We start from the raw sequence: 22707 nt of genomic DNA on the forward strand, positions 1-22707 counted from the left end.
CAGCAGCGCCAGGAGAAGCCCGCCCGGAGGAGGCAGGCCGCCCGCCGGCCCTCGCGCCCCCGCGCCATGTCCCGCTCCAACCGGCAGCGCGAGTACAAGTGCGGCGACCTGGTCTTCGCCAAGATGAAGGGCTACCCGCACTGGCCCGCCCGGGTAAGGCGAGGGCGCGGCGGGCGGGGAAGGCTGGGCCGGGGCGCCCCGGCGGGAGGGCCTCGGGCGGGAAAGAGGCCGCGTGGCCGGGCGGGAGGCGGCGGGAGAAGCAGCGGGTCCCCTCGGCCGGGCCGCGCGGGCTTGGGGGCGGGCGGAGCGCGGACACGTTTCCACGGGGAGGGAGAAAGAAGGGGGGCTAGGCTGGGGAGCCGCGGGGCCGGGAGGTCCCAAGGCGGGGCCGGGAGCCCAGCCCAGGCGGCAGGTTGCAGCACGAGGCGCAGGTGAGGCCTGCTCCAGGCAGCCGCCCTGCCTGCCTGCCTGCCTTCCTTCCTTCCTCCGCGCGGCCCGGCCGCCTCACCTGCGCGCCCGCTTCCGGGAGGCCCTTTCTTTAGCAGTCTTTCATTCGGTAGAAATAGTTGCCTGCAATTATAGCAATATACTCATACTGAGGAGCTGAATTCTTTGGGATTGAAAAGCGTCCAGTTATTTGCTTAGAAGCCCAAGGGGCCGCAGCCCTTGCTCAATCCTGGCTGCTGCCCGGTGCAGTCAACCTAAAACTGGGTTCCCCAAAGTTTGGTCTCCAGGTGTTTTGGGACGACAATTCCCATCATCCCTGACCACTCGTCCTGCTAGCTAGGGATGATGGGAGTTGTAGTCCAAAAGGACCTGGAGACCCAAGTATGGGAAACACTGACCTAAAAGGAGGAAGGGGTTCTAATGCCCTCCAGGTGTTGTTGGACTACAACTCCCATCACCTCTCACCATTTTCCATGGTGGCAGGCAAGGACTGATAGGAATTGGAGTCCAGCATTGTCTGGAGGGCACCATGCTGGCTATTCCTGACTCAGAACGCTCTTGGGTGGGCAGTACCCAACTAAGTCCAAACCCTCTGAAAATAACAGCCCCAAGTTAAGTCACAATCATTCATTTCAGTGAATTGAACTCTTGAGTAGGACTAACACTGGATAGAGTTTGACGGACCCCTCGGGAGGTGGTGAGATCTTCTTCCTTGGAGGTTTCTGAGCAGAGCTTGGACAGCCATCCATCAGGGATGCTTGAGCCGAGATTCCTCCATTGCAAGGGGTTGAACTACCTGACCCTTGGGGTCCCTTCCAACCAGACTGTGCTAGGATTCCAGCCCTTTCTGTTGAAGCCCACTGATTTGTCATAGGCTAAGTTTACTACACGGGTGGCGCTGTGGTTTAACCACTGAGCCTAGGGCTTGCCGACCAGAAGGTCGGCGGTTCGAATCCCCGCAGCGGAGTGAGCTCCCGTTGCTTGGTCCCTGCTCTTGCCAACCTAACAGTTCAAAAGCATGTCAAAGTGCAAGTAGATAAATAGGTACCGCTCCGGCGGGAAGGTAAACGGCATTTCCGCGCGCTGCTCTGGTTCACCAGAAGTGGCTTAGTCATGCTGGCCACATGACCCGGAAAAACTGCCTGCGGACAAACACCAGCTCCCTTGGCCTATAGAGCGAGATGAGCGCCGCAACCCCAGAGTCGTCTGCGACTGGACCTAACAGTCAGGGGTCCCTTTACCTTTAAGTTTACTACATGGTGTGGTGTTTCTTTTCTTTTTATGGGTGTTCTTAGCCACCCTGGGCTGTGAATGAGGAAGGCTAGCATGCAAGAGGTGGCACTGATGTGTCTGTCCCAGGAATGCTTCCTCCCACCAGCAGCCAAAACAACTATTCCCCCCCCCCTTTACCCCAGATCTCCCTGTTTCAAAATTTCATTGTATATTGGTGCGGAGCTAGCTTCTACTCAGAGCTGCAGGGCCTTCTCTGGCATGGCCCCAAGGCTATGGAAATCTCCCTCGAGAGAGAGACCCACCGGGCCGCTTCTCTGCAGACTTCTCAAAAACAGATCATGGAGCATTTTGTTTCAGTTGACTTTCTTTGAATGACTTTCTTTGCTGGCCTTGCTCTTTGTTTCAACCCCGCGCCCCCTTTTTTGTGAAGTTGGATCATAGAGTGGTAGAGCTGGAAAACCTAGGGGTCATTGAACCCACCCCCACCCCAATCACAACTAAATAATTCCTGGCAGCACCTCTGCATAAAAACTTCCAAGGAAGGAGAATGCACCACCTTCCCATGGTGTTTTATGATGATTATTTCTAATAAAAATAATAATAGCTGTTAGTTGCTTTTTAAAAGAAATACTCTTGTTCCTTGTTGGATGTTGTGTTGCTGGGAGTGTCACTTTCCTCATGCAGACCTCCTGCGCCACCGCAGAGTTCCCCTGCGTGATTTTCGGAAAGGGGTCTGAGCTGCCACATTGGCCTCTAAAGACCCCTTGGCTACCTTTGCTTAGGGCAGCTGGATTTGGGTGGGGTGTCACCCCATTTTGAATGAGGATACCTGCGCAAGGGGGGCGAGTGTAGTGTTTGTTGGGTCAAGAGCAGCGTTAGAAACTGAGATATGAAATCTAGGAGCTAAATGGCACCTTAACCCTAGGTTATGGCTGCAACAATGGAATGTCTAGCCATGCTTTTTTATAATATGAATACAAAGCTGCAAATGAATGAACTGCACCTAAAATCTTATGTTCATTTTTCACATGGTCTAGTCCTCATCTGAATACTGCAAAAAACTAAGCCATACTTCCCCTGCCCACCTCCCCTAATATTCTTATGAGGGTCTCTTCTCCAATCCTCAGAGAGTGGCTGGAAGGGGGAGGCAGCCAAAGGTCCTCCTTTCGTTCCAGCCTTGGCAGTTGTAATCTGAAATCTTAGGCGCAGGACTGCACATTAGTGAAGTTCCCTGTCGCAGAAGGCACCTAGAACAACAGGAGTTTCCAACGCTGGTCAAGAGTATTAGCCAAAAGCTAAACCTCTCAGTTTCCTCCATCTGTAATAGCGCAGAGTTATACCAGCCCTACCTTGCAGGGATGTCAAGAGGATTGTTGACATAATCTTTGGTGTTAGCCTGTTAAGCCCTTTTAAAAAGCTCTGTATAAGTACATGTGTGTCTTCTTGTTTTTACTTGTTGTGTCTTCAGTTATTTAATTATTTTTGTTTATTCCTGTAACCATGAGGGCTAGAAACTTGGGGTTTTTCTCAAAATGAAAAAAGGGAAATTCAGTAGTAGCTCATTTGATTAGAGCGTGGTGCTGATAATGCCAAGGTTCCAGGTTTCAACCCTGTATGGGATATCTGCATATTCCTGCACTGCGCAGCGGGGTGGACGAGACGATCCTCAGGCAGTGCTCAAAATTAACCAGGCACATTTTGCTACTGGTGTGGATCCAATTGTGCCCATGTAGAGAATTACTCCATGTAGAGACTTACTCCATAGTAACTTCCATTTCCACCGTGTGCGTTCCTCCTTCTTGCACACTGGGACAAGTGAATTTTGTAAGAGGAAGCTACAATCAAGCAATGTAGCTGAGCTCATAGAATTGTAGCATTGGAAGGGACCCTGAGGGTCATTTAGTCCAACCCCCTGGCAAATAGATATTCCATTGCAGCAACCGCAGCCTGGATTCAAGTTGCCATTTGTCGCCTAGCTTATATACCCAAGTTTCTAACCCTGTCATGTCTCTTCCAACGTCACAATTCTATGGGTCTGTTGCTGCGAGAGAAACACTTTTGTACTTACTTCTGAGTAAACCTGCCTAGAAAATGGCTCCATGGCCCTCGAATGACCATTGACATGATGAGCAGTGAAACCTGCATATATTTGCGTAAATAGTTGTGTGGCTGAAGTTGGATACAGCCCATAAACATAGTGTGTTTTGCCTGTCAATCTAGGATCCCCCTCCTTCTTCCAAGAGGCTATAGGGGGTGTCTTCCTTTAATCAATTCAATATTCCAGCTCCAGCAGCATTGCCAAAATCTTGCCACACACCCCCTCCTTGTTCACACAAACCAGCACAGCACGTTTCCGAAACTTGTCTGCTGTTCGTTGTTAATTACATTACGTCCTGGCCCAAACCCCACAGGGAGCCACTATCAGCCAGTGCCACGTCGTCAGGGATGATGGGAGCACGGTCCCTGGTGTGGGCAGTACTAAACTAGATGCCCCAATGGCCTGACTCTGTTCCTCTTTAAACCAGACTTTTGTGGGAAACCATGAGGACTAGAATCTTCCTCTTGCAGAAGGGATACAGCTCAGCAGTCACAATTCGCCAGGCACATTTTGCCCCTTGTGACCAAGTGAAGATGCCCGGGTGCCAGGATGGCGCCTGACGCTCCCACCATCTGGGGATCCTTGGGCCTTGCCTGTTTTCACACACTAACAACACATCCTGTAGAATTCTGTTATATTTTATCTGCACAATCGGAACATATTTCAGAAACCAAAAAGTTGTTCTGACAAATACGACTTTCCAGCCGTCTGGCCCCAAAATGGCAACTAGACATTCTGTTTTGGCGTCTGTAAACCTGGTTTAAGGAGCCATTTGGCTCCTCGCTTATATATCTGAGTTTCTAGCATGGATGTGGTCGCAGCTCGATGCTTGGAGCACCTGCTTTGCATGCCAAGAAGTCCAGGGAGGACTGGCAGAGATCCGTGCTGGAAGCCCTGGTGAGCTGCTGCCAGTCAGTGTAAGCAGTACTGGGTTAGTCGGACCAGCAGCCTGTATAAGGCAGCTTCCTCTACAGGGAGTGGAAGAGTCCTTTCTAACCTAAAGCTTTATGAAGGGGCTGGCTGGCCTGGAGCTCTCTAGATGTTGCACGACGGGCTCCAACTCTCCCAGTCCCTCAGCGTTGGGGCCAATTCTGACTGGGTCCCACGGGAGTTGGAGTTCAGCATCATCTGGGGGGTGTCGGATAAAGGGCCAATTTAGGGGGGAGCCTGAGAAGCTGCCTTATACTGACTCGGGCCGTTCACCGGACTGACTGGCAGATGTTCTTCGGGGTCTCTGACTGGCAGGCTTCCCCAGCCCTTCCTGGTGATGCCAGGAGCCACAGCTGCAGGGCATATGCCCCAGCGCTGAGTTTTCCCCCAGGAACATATTTTCATTTTCACAGGTATTTTAATTCCAGTAATCAGGGTGGGATGTTTTACATCAGGGCTGTTTGCGATTTTAATTCAGCGATTCTCCATCCCCCAAAGGCATCACTTTTAAATCTCTGGATCAAATAAACTTTCCAGTTTTCCACTCTAATATATATGTTCTGGAGTGGAAGCATGCACATCAGCTGGGTATCGTGCTTCCAACCCAAGTGAACCTTGAATGCTGCCCAGGAGCATAATCTGGAACCTCTCCAGCCTCAGAGCCCACCAAGGTTTTGCACTGCAAAATTTAATAGGCTCATAGGGTTGGAAGGGACCCAAGGGTCATCTAGTCCAGCCCCATATGATCACAGAACTTGTATCTGCTTAGGGGAGCCGTTGCGTATAAGGACACTGAGGACACATTGGAGGGGAAACTGCAGGGGGTTGGACTAGATGACCCTCGGGGGCCCCTTCTGACTCTTCCATTCTATGATTTTAAGCAAGATCACTTCCTGGAAGGCAAAGTGCGAAGAACTTTCCAGAAGTAAGGGCGCCTGGCAGGTCCTGGGCAGAGGAGTGTTTCTCCACGATAAGGAAAGTAGATGACCACGCTGTTCGTTTGGCATAAGCCGATATAAACGAATGGTAGAATAATAGACGGCCTCTTGTGTCATATTGATGATGCGAGACCTCAAGAGTCTCGTCTGGGCTCCTGATTCACTCTCTTACGGAGGAAACGGGGCCTGCATGGTGCTGGAAAGGCGGCCACGGATTCTGGCTACACTGACAAGCTCCTGTTCCTTTTATATGTTATGCCGATTAAACATTACATAAAGATAAACAATAAATGAGCTCGTCAGGGAACACAAGAGAGGTGGAATGAGCTATGACCTAAATGCGTTTCTTTTGCATTCAGGTATTTCAAGCCAGGTTGTTAAGGAGCATGGAGGCTGCAGTCCCACACCCAAAGCCACTTACCTGGGGGTAAGCCCCACTGAATTAAGAGAGACTTCTTCTTTTAAGTAGACATGCATAATAGGATTGTGCTAATGTAGCTCCACTTCTAAAATAATCCGGATTAAACTTCAGAAAAGCCTGGTTTGTGTTTTTTTAATGTACCATTCCATGGGGCTGCTGCAGCTGGCCATGAGGGTCCTGAGTCCGTCCCCCGCCCCCAATCCTGGGGTGGCGCTTTCCCCCATCTTTCATTCCGTGGGGCCTGGGTTTCCCCACATCAGACACCCAGCTCCCTCTGCTGCCCCTGCAGGCGCAAACGTCCCGCTGCTCCAAAGGGAGCTGGGAGCCGCCCCAAGTGTGGGGTGCCCTATGGCGGCGTCTGCCAGGGAACCTTCTCAGGGTCGTGGCTTGATTTGCTGCGAGGGGCCATTCGCCCCCAGAGCGGTCGATGGGGAAATGGATTTCTAGGTTGCCATGGCAGGAATCGAGTGGTCCTGTGTGGGCGCCTTTGGAAGACTTCCCAGCCGCAAAGTGGAGGCCTGCTCAGGCCTCTCTTTGGAAGCAAGGGAGTTATGGGCACCTAGCAAAAACTTCCTCCTCCTCCTCCAGGCTGGCTTCCCTTGGTGTGCAGCCATTTTTGCCTCTGCCTGCCCTTGCTGGAAGCCCTGCTGCCACGGGGCCTGGGAATGGCTGCCTTTTGTCACTGCCGCTCTTGCAAAACAAAACAGAAGCCGCCTGGCTCTCTTCTGCTGCCGCCTCTTTTCTTCCTTCCTTGCTGTGGCGGTTGGGGGAGAAGGGGGGGGGGAGGCCTCTCCCAAGAGGGAGCCAGGAAAGCCTTGCGGTTTGGGGGGAGGGGGCTCTGTCCTCCACGCACAGATGGTCCCTGCTGGCTCTGCGAGAGGTGCTCCTGTTTCAGCACATCCAAGGGTCCTCTGGGCCTCACCCCATGGAGCCAGCAGAGCAGGACCCCCGGCCTGGCTGGGCTTCCATGCCCCACAGGGCCTGGTGGATCTCCCTGGCCCCCACTTGGCGTGTGCTTCCTCCTGATGCAATTTTGTCTTCTATTTTCTGTGTGCTGGATGCATTTTGTTCAGTTCTAACACTTGGCCATCTTACATTACCAGCCCAAACAATTGCAGTCTATTTAAAAACCCATCAGAAGTTTTAAATGAGCACAGAAGATTGACCCAGCAGACCCGATTTAACCGTCTCCATTTAGGCAGCTCCGAAGTGTTCATTGTTTCATTTATGCTGAGCGAATCAACCTGTTTGGAGGGTTTCTTAGCAAAAGGATGCAATTTATAGAGCTGAGCTCCATGGGTGGATGAGCTAACATCGCATTCCTTATTGCAGCTATATTAGAGCTGTTCAGTTTACAATTTGCAGAGTTTCAAAAGTCAAAAGTGGGCCGGTCCCTGCCCTCAAATGGCTTACAGTCCAAAGCAGAAAATGCAGAAGACCTGGAGAGATTGAGAGGAAAGAAAAATGGATGTTACTGCTATTATTTTATGGCTGTTAAAATACCCAAAGTTGGGTTAAGAAGGGAATAAGCAAAGCGGTCAAAGTCAAGCAAGTTGAATAAGAAATGAAGCAGAACGTAACTAAACAACCTGGTGATATAAATGCAGCGATTGTTAAAGCATGCTGAAATGTTGTTGTTGTTTAGTCGTGTCCGACGCTTTGTGACCCCCTGGACCAGAGCACGCCAGGCACTTCTGTCTTCCACTGTCTCCCACAGTTTGGTCAGACTTTGGTCATACTTTGGGTATTTTAACAGCCATGTTGAAATAAAAATGATTTATTCAGTGGAAGGAAGAAGTCTACTTGTGGGTCTGCAGGGGGGGGGCAGGATAGGAGCTGGTGCCACATCAGGGGCAGGATTCAACCATGCAGGGCAAGGAGGGGGCTGGCACTTTGCAAGGCTTTGGGCATCAGGGCAAAACCCATTTCTCATTGCCCAGGCATTGTAAATGGACCCATTTACCCTTTTAATGATGTTTTGGGCCTGTTTCCTATTATAGGGTCACTTCTGGTGATACTTATTGCTCTCTGTTCTGATATCCGTTGATAAAGGGTAGTTTGTAAGTAGCTTGGTTATTAAAATAAATTACAGACTTGGGTGGGTTTGTTTGAGGGCAGGGACAGTTCACTGAAGCTGAATGTTGGAAGATGCAGGACTGCTGCAGTGAGAGTTAAACTGTGGAACTCCCTCCCACTGGAGGTGGAGATGGCCACCAGCCCGGGTGGCTTTAATAGAGAGTGGGACAAAGTTATGCCGGAGGGGGGAGAGGGCCATGGAGGGCTCCTAGCCAGGAAGGCTGTGCTCTGCCCCCACAGCGGGAAGCAGCAATGCTGTGAATGCCAGGGGCTGGAAGAGGCAGGAAGGGAGGGGCCCGGGACTTAGGTCTGCTTGGGGGTTTTCTGAAAGAGGCATCTGGTTGGCCACTGAGAACTGGATGCTGGAGTAAATGGGCCCCCTTGGGCCTGATCCAGCAAACGGGCTCTTCCTAGGTTCCTGTGAGATGGTGGGGAACAAATAGGGCTTGTTTTCCCCTCTTGCGGCTCTCTTGGAAAGGTGGCTGGTGGGTTCTGGTGATGGGCCTGGGCCTCTCGGCTCCCAGCTGGAGCAGCAGGCGGAACTCGTCCCTCGGTTCCAGGCTGCTTTGGAACCCTGCTCCTTCTGCAAGGAGCAAAAGGAAAGCCACTCTCCCTCCATTTGCGCAGGCTCTGCGCTTGCGGAGTGACAGGGGCCTCATCTCTGCACATCCTATTGTAGGGGGTTGGGCCAGATGACCCCTGGAGGTCCCTTCCAACTCTGCGATTTGGGCTGATCCAGGGTCCAGTCTGGTTGCATTTGGGATCAACCCAGGAGTGGGGAAAGGGGCTTCTCTGGCCCCCAATTTGCCCACCCCCCATTCCACATCCCCACACTGAGCATCTTGGAGGCCCCTGCCTGCTGGCCTCCCTGTCGCAATCAGGCTCTGCCCCCCCCCCCCCAGCCAGGGAAACCTGTTTCCTAGCCGGCCTTTCCTGTTGGCCCAGATGGTCTCCTCCATCACCCGCCCCCCACCAGAGACCCAGGGGCTCCTTAGGCTGCCCTCCCCACCCCATCCCTTTCCAGATAATGCTGATCAGGCTCCCAAAAAACCTTGGGTGGAAAAGAGTGTTTGGGAGGGGGACACCCCCCCCCCATCTGCCCCTGCCTGGCTGCCTGGTTGCCCCACAGGTGGAGAGGCATGGGGCTGGCAGGGCAAAGCCAGGCCTGGGGGGCGGAGCTGGACTTGTGGGCCTCCTTCCTGCTCTGGCCCAGCCTCCTGGCGGAGGTGCCTGGCCTGCACTGTGTGTGCTTGCATGCGTGTGTTAATGTGGGGCCAGTGCCAGGGGGGCAGAGGGCAGAGGCCTGCTTTGCTCTGCTCTGCTCTGCTCTGGCCCTCTGCCCTCTGGCTAGGCTCCCTCCCTCCCCTGTCAGGCCAAAGAGAAAGGCCTTCACACAGAGAGTTAAACTTTGGAACTCCCTCCCACCGGAGGCAGACATGGGTGGTTTCATAAGAGGATTGGACGAATTCACGGAGGAGGAGAGGAGGGCTATGGAAGGCTAGGCTGCTGTGCTCAGATCCTGCTTGCCAGCCCCTGGGAGAAGAGGAACCAGGCTCTTCTTTGTTCTTATGAAACCTCCGGGTCCAGAGGCAGTCTATCACAGTCCCTAAGTTTTTAGATTATATTGATGTGAGAACCGGAGGCTGGGCTAGATGGGCCCCCTTGGCCAGATCCAGCAGCCAGGTTCTTCTTGGGTTTATATGGAGCCTCCAGCTCCAGAGACAGTCTATCTGGATTCAGGAGGCTGGGTAGACGGGCCCCTTGGGTGGCTCCAGCAGGCTCTTCTTGGAAAGGCCTCCTGCCTGGGCGAGGTCCCTCTTTGCACCCAGTTGCAGATTCCAGCCAACCTTTGCTCTCTGGGTGGGTGAGGCTTCCCAGAGCGCCTTGGCAGGGGCTGGGGCTGTGGGTGCCCAGGCCCTGCTGGGGGTCTCCTTCAGCCCTCCATGGCTGCTCTTGAGGCTCCAGGAGCCCCTTTGCTCAGCTGTGCCTTTCCCCATCTCCATTGGGAGGTTGAACCCGGGACCCTTCCCAGGCCAGACAGTCTGCTCCCCCACTGATCTGTGGCCTTCCCTCTGGAAACACAGTTAAGGTCCCAATCCTCACGGTTCCAAACATCGGGAGCTGTCTCCGGGTCTGTCTCTCTCAGTATTGTTGGCACTGGCCGGCAGCAGCTGCTCACTAGCGGGATTTGGGTTGGTGGAGGCATTCCCAGCCCTACCAGGAGCTGCTGCCTGCGGAGAGGGAACCTGCAACCTTCTGCCTGCCAAGCAGCTGCTCTGCGGCAGAGGGAGGCATTGTTGACCCTCTGTGGGGGCGCCTGTTGCTCCTCTCCCTCTCCTCCCACCCACTGATAATGGCTGGAGGGTGAATGGGACAGGCCCCCTTGGCCAGATCCCCAGGTGGGACAAAGGGCGCTCTCTGGGGTCCCCCCCATGGTGCGTGTGGCCGCCTCCCTCCCTCTGAGGAAACCCAAGCGAGGCTGAGAAGCAGGAAGGGGCCTCCTGGCGGTGACTCAGCAAGGGTGGTGGCAGAGGCCACGCCACTCCTCCTCCTCCTCCTCCTCCTCCCTCCGCTGTGAGTCAGGAGGGCGGCTGGCAGGGCCGGGCCAGAGGGAGAGGCTGCCGGATCAGGCCAGAGGCCCCTCTGCTCCAGCCTCCTCTTCTCCCAGTGGCCAAGCCCCCCTCCAGATAGACTGCCTCTGGATTTGGAAGCTCCAGAGGAACAGAAGGGGAGCCTGGCTGCTGGATCAGGCCTAAGGGGGCCTCACCAGAGGCTCCCAAGGAAAGCGCCCCCCTCCCTGCCAGAGCCTGGGAATTCTTCTCGTCCTCATCCCTCACTGCTGCCTCTGGCAGGAGACATTGGGCTGACGCAACTGCAGCCTCTTCTGACGGAGCCTCCAGGCGCAGAGGCAGTGTGTCAAGACCCCTCGGTTCTGTGGGGCATTTGGCCCGTGGGAGAGATGGGCCCCCTTTGGGCTCTTGCTGGGTTCTGAGAGTGGGGGCTGCAGCCCCCCCTGCCCTTTGGGGGCGCTGGGCCTCTTCCTCCTCTCCAGCCCACCTGCCTCCTTCCCTCTGAGCCTCCTTTGTTCCCCTTTGTGATGGGGGTGTTGGGTTTCCCTCCACACCTTCCTCCTCCCCCAGGAGAAGCAGCACCTGCCTCTTCCTGCAGCTCAGAAGCGGCTCAGGGGACCTGGGAGCAGGATTAAGCCTTTGTCTCTCTCCAACCTTCTTTCTTTTTAGCAATCACCAGATTGGGGGGGGGCTGTTGTCTGGGCCAGGGAGGGGCCCACATGGAGGGGAGGGGCATTTCTCAAGCCAGGCTGCCAGCAAACAGCTCCTGGACAGAATCATAAAATAACTGTCGAGTTGGGAGGGACCCCAAAGGGTCATCTAGTCCAACCCCCTGCAATGCAGGGACGGCAGCTGAGGCATCCAGGGCAGGTGCCTGGAGGGGGCAGACAGGGGCCACAGATCCTGCACAAAGTGCTTTGCTGGCCTCTGGGGAGCTGCCCCTTCACCCCTGCTTGAGTTAAGGTTTGCTTTTAAGCCTCATGACCTCCCCCCCTTTAAGAAGACTCCTGCCTCCCCTTCTTCCGATGTGGGTCAGCCAAATGCCCTTGTGAGGCCTCAGGCAGCCAGGGGAGTAGCCAGGGGGAAGGGCCATCCTTGGGGCCCATGGAGCCCAAAGAACCAAGGAGCCAGGATAGACTGCCTCTGGACCTGGAGGTTCCCGAAGAACATAAGAATCTTCTGGATCAGACCAGTGGCCCACCAGGTCCATCATCATCCTCTTCTCCTGTGCAGAAGCCAGTCATTCCCTTGGGATAATGAGGACTGGAATATTGCTTTGTGTTTAGGGTGGGAGCCTGCAGGGCAGCTGCTTTGCTTGCAGAAGTCCCTGGCTGTTGGCCAAGCCAGCTGGGGGTGATGGGAGCCAGGGGTTTGAGGTGGCAAAAGGAGCCCCCGGGGGCCAGCTGTGGAGATCAGAGCGGCCCCAGGCCAGCAGGTGGCTTTGCAGTGCCAAAATCCCATGGGAGGGAGGGAGCTGGGTGGCCTTTGTTAGGCAGAGAAGAAAATCCAGCAGGAATTTGGAAGTGCTCCTCCTCTGCTCCCATCTGCAGGGGCCGGTGGCCGCCTGGCCATTGTTCCTCCCTGCCCCCCCCCATCCCTGCTGCTGCCCCCCCCCCAGCTGCAGAATCTGCTGAGCTAAATTGGCGCTGCAGTCTAGACAGGAGCTTACCATTGGTCAGAAGGGGGCAGGGAGCCCTCGCAATCCTGGCCCTGTGCCGAAATAAGAGTGGCTGCCTGCCAGATCAGTGCCCCCCCCCCCAATGTGTGTTCCCTAGCACCCAGGAGGCTGGCCCTCCCCACCGGCCCCCTCCCCAAAGCAACCTGTAAGACGGGGCCTTTTAAACAGAACCCAGCTGCTGGGCTTTTCGTTTCAACATTCAATGTTCCTTTGTCCACCATCTTCCTCTATTGCCACACCTGAGGCGGCTTGCAATCCGAAGAAACAACAGCATATGCAATAAAAGTTACATATAATGATCCAATCCCATGTCAAAAGTCATAATATAAAAATGTGACTTTAAGCAACTTAAAATAAACAGTTGAGATTCCGGCTTTGCAGGGGTTAGACCAGATGACTGGGGGGTCCCTTCCAGCTCTACAATTCTGTGGTTCTTTGTCCAATAATCCATTTGAAACATAGCAGTACACAATAAGATTAACTCAAAAAGATCAGTGATTAATAATAGAGAAGAAGAGTTGGAACAAATCATTGATAAACTATAGCTGATAAAAATAACAGCAAGTTGGAAGACATTAAAAAATGCAAAAGGATCACACTGAGCAACAAATTCACATAACTTGTTTTTTAAAATCCCAAAAATATATTTATTCCCCCCCTCCGCCCCGGATCAGACCTGGGGGGTGGAGAATGTCCTGGTGCCCCCCGTGGCCAGTCAGCTTAACTCAGAGCCCTCATGCGGGGTGCAGTGTCCCTCCCCACCTGCTTGCTGCTTTCCTTTCTCTTTCCAGTGGTCCTCTGCGATAGACTACCCCTGAACCCAGAGGCTCCGCTGGGGTCTCTAGCCTCTCTCCTCTGTGGCTTTGCCCCCGTTTAGAGCTGCCTCCCAGTCGGGAGATCATCCCACCTTCTGTACACCAGGCAGCTGTCCTCTCCAAATCTCCCCCCCCCCCGATACAGTTGGGCTCTGACTCCCCTCCACCTTCACCTGCGAGGTCTAGAGTCTGGGCTTAATGCGCCTCCATCTTTTTGATGATACCAGCAGAGGTATGTGGCCAAAAGCATTGGCCTTGTCTGTGATCTCAGCAGCTCAAATAGTCATTGCAACCTTAGTCCCAAAATCTGACGCTAGGCGCTTAGCACCATTGCGGAGCTCTTGTGGAGAAAATTAGGAGATACTTTGAGACTTCAGTGCAGACTAGAACCTGCAGAACCTTTTTGTGTGATTTTGTTACATATAAAGTGGAAGCCTTGTTTTCAAGGCAGCCCTCCTGACCTCCGATTCCATGATTCTGTGACTCCAAAAAAACTTCTTATTCCTTTTCCTCTCTGTCCAGATCGATGAGATGCCAGAGTCCGCTGTGAAATCAGCTTCCAACAAGTACCAGGTCTTTTTCTTCGGGACCCATGAAACGTGAGTAGAAGGAAGCGGCCAGTTTCTCCTTTGCGCGGGGAATTCGCTTCTGCACCTGAACAGAGCTGCGTGTGTGGATCTCAGACTTCGGAGCTGCTGCTTCCTGTGTGATTTGGGGCTGGGGTCCAGTATGGGGGTGTCAGGGGAGAATGGCTGCATACGATTGCCACTGGGAAATTCTGAATATTGAGCCAGCGTGCTAATACCGGATAATCATAATTATAATTAAGTTTTTTAAGTTTATTTTTTTAAGGCATTCCACCACCCCCTGGCCAGGACTGTGAGACAAAATGTTGAAAGCCTCTCAGAATTGTAGAGTTGGAAGGGACTCCAAGGGGCCACGGGTTCACGTTCTCCCCTCTGGAGCAGCAGAAAACAGTCTGACTTCATGGGATGGCCCTTCAGATATTAGCTGGCCATCATGTTGCTTCTTGTCCTCCTCTTCTCCAGTCTGAACAGACCTAACCTTCTCATCATAGAACAACTGTTTTAAAATTCCTGTGTTTTGAGTTTTCCTCCTCCCTCCCTATCCCATTTCCTTTGTGTGTCATGTCCTTTTCTTTTACTGTAAGCCTGTGCAGGCAGGGACTGCCTTGTTCCGCTCTGGGAGTATTTTTTTGGCTGAGGAGCAGGCCATACAGATGCGCCAAAAAAACACATAAATTAAAAAACTTCAAGCGAGGCCTACCACGCGTATAGGCTTCTCCAGCGGGGCTTTCAGGGGCCGGTCTGGGCCAGCCTATGGCCCTTGTTTGTGTGTGTGTGACTCGTGGCTCCTCTCTCTCCACCCAGGGCGTTTCTGGGACCGAAAGACCTCTTCCCGTATGAAGAGTGCAAGGGGAAATTTGGGAAGGCCAACAAGCGGAAAGGCTTCAGCGAAGGCCTCTGGGAGATAGAGAACAACCCCACCGTCAAGGCATCCGGGTACCAGGTGCGCACTGGGGAGGATCGCTTCCTCCGCAATTCCCAGGGGCCCAGACACGCTACAGTTCCCGGGATTCCCGTGCGCCTTAAGTGTGGGGCCAGCCAGGGCTGCTGCTCCTTCTGTGGGGCTGGCTTCCCGGCCTCTGGGGCCCCAGAGATGGGAGGCCTCGTTCCGTGGCTCCAGTCCCAGTGGGGAAACTGAGGCTGAGTGTGTGCTTTCTGCCGCTTCCTCCGCAGCCAACCCAGAAGAAGGGCCCCACGGAGGACGCGGGGGCCGAGCGGGAGCCGGAAGCAGGGCAGAAGAAGGAGACCCCCGAAGGGAGCAGCGACGAGGAGGGGAACCTGGTGATTGACGAGCAGTCCAAGGAGAAGAACGAGAAGGCCGGGAGCAAGAGGAAAGCGGAGGGGCCCCTCCTGGAGGTAGGCGGGGGGGGGGGGACTACCACGCGTGGCCCACCCCACAGCCAGCCCTCTCGCAGCGGCCGGCTGGGGTGCAAAGGGTTAAAAGCGAGGGCAGGAAAAGGGTCTGTGGGGCTCCCTTTCTCCTCCCGGGATACTAGAGGGGTTCATGGATCAATCGATTGTGTTCCTGTCCTGCCTTCTCTCCTCCAAGGAGCTAAAAGTGGGGTACATGGTTCTCCCCCCTCCCCATTTAATCCCCACAACAGCCCTGAAAGGTAGGTTAGGCCAAGAGCCAGCGACTGGCCCTCACGGTCACACCCAGTGAACTTCCTGGCCCCCCGCGGCCATTTGAGCACCAAAAGCAGGTGGCTCCTTCCGGTGAGGAGAAGCCCCCCCTCTGGGCTGGAGGCCCCTTGCAGATCTCTTGGGGATCTGCTCCTCCTGCGCTTCCACACGTGAGCTGGTGCCGGAAGCTGCTTTCATCCCAGCTCAGGCCAAGCGTCAATCCAGGTCAGTGTTTCCTGCTCTGACTGGCAGCAGCAACAGGGGCTCTTTGGGGCTCCAGGCACAAGACTCACTCCCGGCCCTGTCTGGAGATGCCTCTGGTGTGGGATGGTGAGCCGGGGGTCGTACTCATGCGAGGCCCGCCTGCCCCCATCTGCAGTGTCTTCCCAGGGACGGATCCTGGTTGCTGTGTCTGGGGGGCCCCTGAGGTCCCCACATCTCTTTATAAAAGTTCTGCTATGCCGCTAAATCACAAGACGTACCAAAGCGTTAAAATAGCGTTAAAAATATTTTTGTGAAAGCATTTAAAATATTAACAGCAATTTCAGAGTAAAAAAGGTTAAAAGCCAGGATTGACAAAAATTTGTGGGGTTTGCTCTCTTTTAATTGCCTGCATAGGAATAGAAACATTTTTGGCAGGCGTTGAGTAGTTGGCACAGAAGGCGACTGCTGCGTCTCAAGTGGCAGGGAGGTCCACAGGCCGATGACACTCAAGGCTGGGTTTCTCGTCACGTTGTTCTGTGCTGCTGCTTTGTCATCTGCATTTTATTTTATTTTATTGTGCCCAGCTTTCCCCCCCCCCAAATATTAATAAGGGTTCCTAGTTGGAAGGGGATCCCCAAGGCTGAGCTAACCCCCTGCAAGGCAGGAGTCGCAACTCGAGAATCCCCAACAAATGGCTGCCCAACTTCTGCTGAAGAACCTCCAATGAGCCATGAAGCCCATGGTGTCGGAAGGGACCCCCCCAGGCCATCTAGCCCAACCCCAGCGCACAGAAGTGCGGGGGGGAGACAGGCTGGACCGCCCTGACCCCCTCTGTCGGCCTTGCAGGACTCCTCCCCCAAGCGCGCCAAGGAGAGCGAGGACCAGGAGGGCGCTGGGGGGGAGAAGCCCAAGGGCTGTGAGGGAGACGCCCCCAAGGAGAGCGAGAAGCCCAAGAAGCCGCAGCCCAGCAACCTCCTCCCCGGTGGCGGGGAGAAGGAGGAGAACAGCAGCCGAGCCGCTGACGCGCCGGCCGGAGGCGAGGGGAAGGAGGAGGAGGACGAGGAAGAGGACGAGGAGGAAGAGGACGAGGACGAGGAGGAGGATGAGGCCAGCAGAGACCACAAGGAGAGGTGAGGGCTCCCTGACCCAGGGTCAGGAGAAGGAAGGGTCCTGGAGGGGGGAGGGACCCCCAGGGGTTATCCAGCCCAGCCCACTGCAATGCTCCCCCTCTGCTCTCTCTCGCAGCCTGTAGCCGGCCGACCCGACCTGCTCTTCTCCTCCTTCTCCGGACCCGATCCCGGCCTGCTGGCGGTTTCCCTGGGTGCTCAGAACCAGACTCCGACCCGCTGCCTGTGCCCCTCGTGGGGAGGGGGGTCAGGAGCCACATTTCTGCGGAAGGAAGCGGAAGGAAATGGCTCTGCCCAGCCGCCTCCCTCTGCCCCCCCCCTCCATTTCTCTCTCTCTCTCTCTCTCTCTCTCTCTCCTGGCCTCGCCATTTTGCGGGTCCCGCGCTTTGAGTTAGTCCTTTCTAGGGGGTTGGGAAACGCTGGTCAGCCACTTTGAAATAAAAGCAGTTGAATGCCTTTTTAAAAAAACAACCCTGGTTTTGGATTTGCTTCCAGGTGCTCTGGGGTGAAATTGGGAGGGGGGCTGGTCCTTTGCCCCTTCTCAAAACGGGGGAGAGGGGGGAATAAAGGGCATTTGGCTGTGCAAGGCCTCACCCTCAGCCCCATGGAATGAGCCTCCGATGCCACCATCTGCATCCCCCGCCCCAGATTGCCTCAACGCAGGTGGCTGACGTCTGCTGGGCAGGGGACACGCGGGGGTGGCTTGCCAACGTCCACCAGAGCACACCCCCCCCCCACTGGCCAAAGGGGCTCCTGGGAGACTGGGCAAGTGCAGCAATTTCTGGCTGGCCTTTTTTCCTTTCAAATAACTCGTTTGGTGGTGCTTTGCCCCCCCCCCCGCAAGGGGAAGGAAGGTGGGGAAGATTCAGCCAAGGGCCCCCAAAGGATCAAGGGGGGGAGGGACTTCCAGGAGGAAAGGTTGCTCCCTTCGGGACTTTTAGTTACAGTGGTGTCCAAACTTTTTTCAAAGAGGGCCAGATTTGATGAAGTGAAGGGCCGTGAGGGCCTATCAAAGGGCCAACCATAGTTCTTGGGTTTTTTAAGGATTTTACCCCAGGAAATAAACTGCCACAGGGGCCGGATTAGGCCCCCGAAACGGGCTTTGGACATGCCTGGTTTAGAGAAGGGGCGACATGATAGAAGTTTATAAAATTGCCCATGGCACTGAGAAAAGATGGATGTTGAGAGACAGGACAGGTGAAAGTCCTGCCTAGTTCAAACTTTGGACCTCCTTCCCACAGAAGGCTCCGATAGCTGCCAGCCTGAATAGTTTTAAAAGAGGATTGGGCAAATTCATGGAGGAGGAGGAGAGGGAGATCGATGGCTCCTAGCAAAGATGGCTGGGCTCTTCTCTCCACACTCAGAGGCAGCCGTGCTTCTGAATGCCAGTTGTTGGAAGCCACAGGAGGGGAGAATTGCTCCTGTGCTTGGATCCTTCTTGTGGGTTCCCCCGAATAGGCTTGGCCCCTGTGAGAACAGGATGCTGGTCTAGACGGGTCCCTTTTGGCCTGATCCAGCAACCAGGCCCGCCTTAAGTTTGGAAGTCACCCAAAGGGGGAAGACAATTGAAGCAGAAGCCATTGTGCGTGTCCTCCTGTGCTCTGCAGTCACTGATAACTGAGCCAAGCTGAGTGGCACTTGACGGGGGGGGGGGGCAAACCTGTCTCAGATTCCACCCCCAACAGACATTTTTAAATCCAGAGGGACCCCCAGGAACAATCCTGCAAAGCACTATTTCCGGTTCTGCTTCCTGTACCTCAAAGGCATCTTGTAGAGCTGGGAGGCGTTCAGCAAAGGGCAGCCCAAAAGTTTGTGGGGATGGAGAGAGGTTTTTCTGCCTTTCAATCATAGAATCCTCCAGCGGTAGAGTCGCAAGGAACCCTGAGGGTCATCTAGTCCAACCCTCTGCAATGCAGGAAACGCGCAGCTGTCCCCTGATGCTAGACTGCAATGGGGTCATCCAAGGAATCTGAACGTTTGAGGACTGGACAGGTGAAGGAACGTCATTCAAACACATTAAACTGTACAATGCTCTGCAAGAGATTGCAGTGGCCCCCAGTTTGGAGGACTTTAAAGGGTTTCGATGAATTCATGGAGGTGCACAAGGCCCTCGGGGGCTGCTGGCCCCCCCTTAGCTATGCGCTGCTGTGTCCAGTACAGGAGGCAGTAAATTCCCCCCAACACAAGCTGCTGGGACCCATTGTAAGTGGGGCAGGCCTGCTTGTGGGCTTCCCATAAGAGGCATCTACAAAGACAAGGCTGGACTAGATGGGCACTGAAATACAGGAAGAAAACGGAAATGGAAAAACCAGGGCAGTTAAAAATTAGAATTCACTGGTGTGCAGTGGTTGGTTCCATCCCTGAGAGCCCAGGGTTCAAATTCCCACTCGGCCAGAAAGCTCCCTGGGCGATGTTGGGCCTGGTCTCAGGCTCTGGGCCTAGCCTACCTCACAGGGTGGTGAAGATAATTTGTAGAGGGGGAGAGCACCCCCTTGAGTTCCCCAGAGGAAAGGTGGAATATTACATGGAAATACATAATAAAACACACAAACGTGGGAGCACAAACGTGTTTTGTGAAAGATACCCAGAGGTGGTGAATATGGATGCGCAGCCAAGCAGAGAGAGAAGGTGGCTCCATAAGGCAGTGCAGCCTCCACACTATAATCAGAAGGCAAGAACATTCAAACTGCTGGAACTGACAATCCACAAGGAGCACATGGAGAACCTCCAGCCAGCCAGCACCTGGGTGGACAGGTGAGTTTTAAGGAGGCACCAGAAACTGGACCACAGTTGAGGCCCCGTTGCTTCCTGCAAGGCTGGTGGTGCTTGGGGGAACTCTAAGGGGAGCCTAGGTCCAGCTGCCTGCCCCCCCCCTTGGTGGGGGTAAATTAAAGGGTGGGCCAAGAGCTGGGCAACGTGGCAAGTGGGGCCACAGGCCAGGGAAAGAGAGTTTCCACCGGGGTCCAGAGTCGGCAGGGGGAGACCTTGCTCAGACTCTGACCTCACAATCGACTGCAGAATCCGGAATGTATTGTTTCCCAGGAGACCAGGTGAGCTGTTTGCCAGGATCCTCAGATCAGTTGGAAGCACAGGCAACAGTCGCCTTCGGATCAGTTGACATTGCAGGCGTCTGCTTGCTATTTTTTACCATTTAAATTCTGATTTATACAGAAAAGAAACCGTGTTGAAGATGTAATATGTCTGCATATCCTTTGCAGGTAGGTGGGGGAAATAGTTCTGTTTTGTTTTTAAATAAATTGGTTAGTAAGTTTTATGTTCAATAAACATACTGGGTTTTCCACTCTTGTTTAGTGGAAACTCTGAAAAGTTGTCCCGCTTATTCTCTGGGGAGGAACCTCCGAAACCACCTTAGGCTGAGTTAGACTGCTGGTCCATCTCTCTCCACATTGCCTGCACTGACTGGCAGCAGCTCTCCAGGGTCAGGAGACTCACTCCCAGCCCTTCCTGGAGATGCTGCCGGTGGGACCTTCTGAATGCTAAGGAGCTGCTCTGCCACTCAGCCACCTGCCTCCTGACCCCACAGCATCCCCAAAGTGTCACAAGAGTGTGATGCAAATCTTGACCATTAAAAGCCTTAATTTGGGGCCCAGTTTACCCTACTCCAGAGTAATGGGTCTATCCATGAGGAATCAATCCCTGAAATGGCTCCATTGTTAAGGATAATGGTTTAATTTCCTGAAATGGGAATGTTTGCTTAGGGATTTGCTGTGTATTTTTTAACATGGGGTTTTTCCTTTGGCTATAGCTCTCTCGTGTGATTGGCTGACTGTGAGTCACATGGGAAAGGCATTCCATTCTGTTGTGACTGTTATTCCAGCAACTGTCGTTTTTTAACTGCCTTTTCTGTTCTTCTCTCTGTGTGTGTGAGGGAGAATGGCTGCTAGAGAAAGGTTTCTTCATGCTGCTGAGTGCCTGTCAGGGTGATCTGCCTGAAGTCAAGCAGACAGGAAGATCCCGAAAGGTTAACAGGGAGAATCCTGTGCAGGATCTCTCTATAAGAAACAAAGTGAATACTGCTGAGGTGAAAGTGAAAACCTTTATAAGAAGCTGTAAAGCCTGCATGAGGTAAAACTCGGGTGCAAGTCTCAAGACAGTTTTGCTTATAAGTCTAACTAAGACTTCAATCTACAATTCAACTGAGAACATACCCACGTTTGAATAAGCACAAGATTGTAAATATATTCTTCTCAGTTAATTGTTTTTGAAAGCAAAGTTCTTTTGAATATAAAGAGTCTGGACATGGTATAGTCTTTACTAAGAAGCTATAAATCACCAACAGAGAGTTATTTAGCTTCCTAGCTGCCACATTGCATATCATTAAATTTTATTTTTTTCCCCATAACACCCACCACCTGCAGGGTCTCCCTCTTGGACCTTCCTGGGGCACCCACTGAAGTTCTTCCATTGCTGCCGGCACATCTGTGATAACGGAGTGTCCCATGGTGGCCATATGGTGCCCCCACCTGGAAAGCCCCCCGTGGCAGAAGGACATTCCCCCCTGACGGAACGGGTGCTGGCCAGAGGCCCCTTCAAACTAATCACCTTTTTGCTGACTTGGAGGGAAAAGCCACAGACACGGATTCAGTCATGGAGGTCCAGAAATGGGGGGGGGGGGCAGCAGCAGCAGATTTCCTCAAAAACTTACTGTGCCTTGCAGACAGAAGGGCACCAGCACCCCCAGGGTTTAGAAAGGGTGCTAGTCCTCATGCGCCCCAGGCAGGGGAGGCTGCACAGGATTTCCTGAAGCCCTGGAGTCAGTCAGGGTGGGCAGAACAGAGGCAGACAGGCGCAGAGAGTGCAAGGCGGCCGTCCTGGGCTCTTCTGCATGGGGCGGACTCCTTCCCCCTGGAAACCCCCAGGCAGGTGGATTGATGAGCAGCTGCTGTTGGCGCACTGTCCACTGGGGGGCGCCATTGCCTATGGTTTGGGGAGCAGGTCCCAAGAACGTGCCGCATTTATGGGCTTCATGGTGGGAGGACTCGTCCAAATTTATTCACTCCCATTTTACCGGGGAAGGTGGGCGGCGGGACAGGATGCCCACCCCTGTTTGCAACCCGCCCCTCTTTCCCCTCTGATCCGCCTGCCGTTGCCCCTGCTGCGCAAAAGCTGCCTGGACCAGGCCAGGTGTGGACGCTCCTCGTGGGCCGCGGGGTTTGGTTTCCAGGGACGGGGAGGCTCCGCCACTCCGCAGCGCAGAGTCAGACTATGGAACTCGGGGCCACAAGGTTTCAAGACAGCATCAAAGCGGGATCACGCAGAGGGCGGGATTGGGCTGCCATGCGTCCGGAATTTCCCGGGCACATGGGTTCGTCCGTCGGAAATAGCATATACCAACCCATGTCTGAAAGTTGGGGTTTTGTTTTTTGAGAATTTCGAAAAAATAGTTTTAAAACAATTTTCACTCGTTGAAATATGGCAGCCCTAAGTGGCCACGCATTGTGACGGCTGAGCACATGCTCCACGTTCAGGAGCAGTCTACCTTTGCACCCCGTGTGTTGGAGGAGAGCAGCCGCAGGAGAGAGCTGCCCTTGCCCTCGGGCTTCCCAGATGCCCCCTCCCTCCTTGAGCCTGATCCAGCTCTGGGCTCTTTCGGTGGGCCTTCTGAGCCTGCTCTGCATTACTCCCCCTGCAGTCCCTCCGGCTACCTCGACACCATACAGTGAAAGCGCATCCCCCTCCCCCCCAAAAAAATGAATTCTGGGAACTGTAGGCTTTTTTAAAAGGGGTTTCTGGGAACTAGCTTTCCGCACCGTTCCCAGGATTCTCTGCAGGAAGCCAAGGGCTTTGAATTTACTGTAGATAGGAACCTGTATTCTCTTCAAATTTAGTCCCGTTTTCGTCACGTGGTGAATGAATGGAGAGGAGGCAGAGCGGGGAAGGACTGAGGCGCAGATTCAGACATTCATCGCGGGGTGCAGAATAAGGGGGGGCACGTCGCA

The 22707-nt window shown here is 54.0% G+C and overlaps 1 protein-coding gene across 1 annotated transcript; it reads left to right on the forward strand.

Moving 5' to 3' along the window:
* HDGF (heparin binding growth factor) lies at nt 1-17218 on the forward strand. Its single transcript, XM_083477381.1, has 6 exons — nt 1-153; nt 13729-13805; nt 14598-14736; nt 14967-15149; nt 16467-16750; nt 16866-17218. Exons 1-6 carry the CDS (start codon nt 67-69, stop codon nt 16870-16872), a joined length of 777 nt encoding a protein of 258 aa, XP_083333507.1. The 5' UTR covers nt 1-66; the 3' UTR covers nt 16873-17218.
* Nucleotides 17219-22707: the final 5489 nt, after the last annotated feature.

This window comes from Podarcis liolepis (genome assembly GCF_965112155.1).
Source record: "Podarcis liolepis genome assembly, chromosome: 15".
In the NCBI taxonomy this organism is placed as follows: domain Eukaryota; kingdom Metazoa; phylum Chordata; class Lepidosauria; order Squamata; family Lacertidae; genus Podarcis; species Podarcis liolepis.